The sequence below is a fragment of the Camelina sativa genome, chromosome 9, assembly GCF_000633955.1.
Source record: "Camelina sativa cultivar DH55 chromosome 9, Cs, whole genome shotgun sequence".
NCBI lineage: Eukaryota > Viridiplantae > Streptophyta > Magnoliopsida > Brassicales > Brassicaceae > Camelina > Camelina sativa.
The window spans coordinates 8968872-8972078 of NC_025693.1; the positions used below are offsets into that span (position 1 = coordinate 8968872).

The window sequence follows — 3207 nt, forward strand, 5'->3', positions numbered from 1 at the left end:
TGGAAGAAGGGTTGTTCTTGGTGAGTCCGAGGAGTGGTGGAGACAACGAAGTTGGTAAGAGCGGAGTGTTCAGACAAGTGATGAAAGGATTGTACTACGGGACAAGAGAGAGTGTAGGATTGGCTGCAGAAATGGTGAAGAGAAATTTAGTTGGAAGAAGTGAGCTTAGATTCTTTGATGGGTACTGTGGTTGGGAGAAAGAGCAGTTGAAAGCAGAGATCTTGGGAGGGTACTGGACAGTTGCTGCTTGTAGCTCTAGTGTTGTTGAGCTTGGTTCAGCTGTCAAAAGTCATAGTCTTTGGGATGAGGTTCTTGGACTTATTGGGCCTCAAACAGGCTCTGTTATCTAAACATTGTTTTTTTTTGTAATGCTTTTCACTAATGTAATATGGTATGACTTTTGTGTGTTTATCAATGTGTCTATTAAAAAAATCCATCACTAATTTAAATATGTTTGTTTATTTCTTGTTTAATGCTATAGGCCCTATACAACACATACTATTTGGATAAATTTATTTTGTATACTATTATTCATAAACCATAATTTCTAAAAACAAAAGAAAACCTGAAATTATATTATCTTGTTTAAAATGCTTAAATAATAATTATTCTTGCTTATGTCTCATATACAAACACCAAAAAAATATTGAGATACTAACTAGTAAACTTTTCATCATAATAAATGCCAACCCCTATATTCGTTTTAGTAACCATAATGTGAAAAAGAAAGGAACATTGCAGCAATACATAAAACTAATTTACATTGCCATTGATTTGGCAAAAAAGAAACCCAATTTATCATTTTTCAACGAAGTACATGCAACTTCAATATCACTCTCCACTTATCAACTTTGGAAGATGTGAGGTGTTGGTTTTTGAAAAGATCCCAAGAAGTCAAAATTCAACATACATGTTAACGAAGATCGTGTTTTATAATCAGCTGAGCAAGGTTGGACGGTTGTGTATGCAACTTTAGTTGGACTTCTTAATTAACTAAAAGATCGAAGTTAATACAGATTGGTGAAAATTAGTCTTACAAACATCTTTTATTTTTGTCAATTGAAGTTTGAAACACTTTTTTGTTTTGTTTTGTATGTGCTCCAAATACTTTATTCCATGTCGGACTCGGACAAAATCTTAGGTGAACACCTATCCGCTATATCATTAGAGATAAAAAGTGATATTTGCAGAATATATCTAACTCAATGTAAAAAAAGGCACAAGAATGAGACCATACATATATAAATTCAAGAGCGTAACAAGCAACCATACAATGATCGAAATCACTTATTCATAAGTAGATTGTATTCAATAATTAAAATGAAAGAGAGCCTACATGGTGAGCTTAACGACGCTAAAACCGCCATCGACCGCCAAATTCTGACCGCTGATATAAACAGATTCATCAGAAGCCAGAAACAGAGCAGCTTCAGCCACATGACGAGCTTTAAGCGCCACACCTTTGAGATTCCCAGTAGCTTCACAATATCCTTCAACCATCTTCGCTGTTTCCTCATTGATGCTAGTCAAACCCGTCGCAACCGCGTACGGTGCAACCCCGTTGACTCTAATACCATACTGCCCCAACCCACCACACGCTGACCTAATAAGCCCGAGAAGTGCGTGCTTAGACGCCGTGTAACTATGAGGTCCCGGACCACCGATCTCGGCTGCAACACTCGTCGTACACACAATGGAACCACGAATACCACTAGCCACCATGGAACGAGCCGCGTGTTTGATAAAAGCAGCGGCACCGCGAACGTTGACCGCGATCGTCTGATCAAACCGCTCAAGATCCAAATCAAGAAAGCTTCCGGCCTGTTCCAAGATACCGGCGTTGTTATACAGAACGTCAAGCTTTCCGTGTTTTTCAACGGTGAACTTAACGGCGTTCTCGACTTCTGTCTCGTTCGTTACATCGCAACGGTAAAAACTTGCTTTGTCTAGCCCTATGGAAACGGCAACGTTTTGGCCAAGCTCTTCTTGTAAGTCAACGATGACCACTTTAGCTCCATGGTCCGTGAACAACCTAGCCGCCTCAGCTCCAATCCCGCTAGCTCCGCCTGTTATAATTACGATCTTGCCATCCAATCTTCTGTAAACAAAATATAATAGACCAAGTAAATTAATTAATCAACGTATGTATGCATAATGAAGTTTGAGAGATGAAAACACTACTTGCCTTAGTCCCGACATTGTTTTCTTGTATTTTTTCACTTTTAAATATCACCACTAAAAATTCTGAACGTATCTTTGAATTGAGAGATTTCGAAGGATATATAATGTCGATGATAACCAATAATTGCGCATTTATAATTTTAATTTACTTCAAACGTTTCTCACGCTCTTAACAATTAAAAACTACCTTATTACTACTTCCTCCGTTTCAAAATATAAGATGTTTTGAGTAAAATACGCAGATTAAGAAATGACCACTTTAAAAAAATTTAACCAATCACAAACAAGACGGCATAATATAAAGTATTAAACTAATCTAAAAGTTACATAGAAATTTGAAAACATACTATATTATGAACCAAAAAAACTTCTCTATGACCATCTCCAATGTATATCTCTATTTTTTTCTTTAAAATGGAGTAACTCTAAAATAGAGCATTGTTTTCCTCCAATGTATTACTCTATTTTAGAGTTAAAAATAGAGTTAGTGTAAAAAAATAGAGGTGAAAATAGAGTTACTCTATATATAGAGCAATCCTATCATTTTCTCTATTTTAGAAGAAAATATAGAGTAGGGTTGGAGCAAATATTGCTCTATAATAGAGTTTTGACTCTAAAATAGAGTGAGGTTGGAGATGCCCTAAACATCCTATATTATAAAACGGAGGGAGTATTATTTCTCTTTGTTTTATATATTATTTGGTGTTAACAAACTACATTATTGTCGCTTATTTAATTCTCCAGCGTTGTCAGCTTATACAAAAAAATTAATATTGATTGTTCATCACCTTACATAACTCGACACTCGAAGTTTTATAAAGAGCCAAAAAGAAAAGAAAAATAATAATATTATCGACGGTCTTGATAAGATTAAAGTATGTGTTTCAGATGGACTTAACGATGCTATAGAGTCAATAAGCCAGATTCTGTCCACTAATGACGGGATATACGAGTCACGGAGTCAGTGGCCATGTTCTGCTTCTTCCTTGGCGTCTTTTTCTTTCCTATTTGTTCATCGGGAAGATC

The 3207-nt window shown here is 36.0% G+C and overlaps 2 protein-coding genes across 4 annotated transcripts in view; one reads left to right on the forward strand and one right to left on the reverse strand.

The window, feature by feature from the left end:
* LOC104710770 (UPF0301 protein CHU_1773-like) overlaps nucleotides 1-449 on the forward strand; it is a 4240-nt gene extending 3791 nt beyond the window's left edge. For both annotated transcript variants that reach the window (XM_010427423.2, XM_010427422.2), the window contains exon 4: nucleotides 21-449. In XM_010427423.2, the coding sequence (XP_010425725.1) occupies nucleotides 21-350 (330 nt within the window). In that variant the 3' untranslated portion in view covers nucleotides 351-449. The remainder of the gene's footprint in view (nucleotides 1-20) is intronic.
* Nucleotides 1209-2284, reverse strand: LOC104710771 (short-chain dehydrogenase reductase 5). Of its 2 annotated transcripts, none has more exons than XM_010427424.2 (2): nucleotides 2186-2284; nucleotides 1209-2098 (listed from the first exon to the last, which is right to left on the reverse strand). In XM_010427424.2, exons 1-2 carry the CDS (start codon nucleotides 2197-2199, stop codon nucleotides 1333-1335), a joined length of 780 nt encoding a protein of 259 aa, XP_010425726.1. In that variant the 5' UTR covers nucleotides 2200-2284; the 3' UTR covers nucleotides 1209-1332. The 2 variants fall into 2 exon arrangements, with proteins under 2 accessions (XP_010425726.1, XP_010425727.1); XM_010427425.2 differs by having other exon boundaries at nucleotides 1209-2095; nucleotides 2186-2281.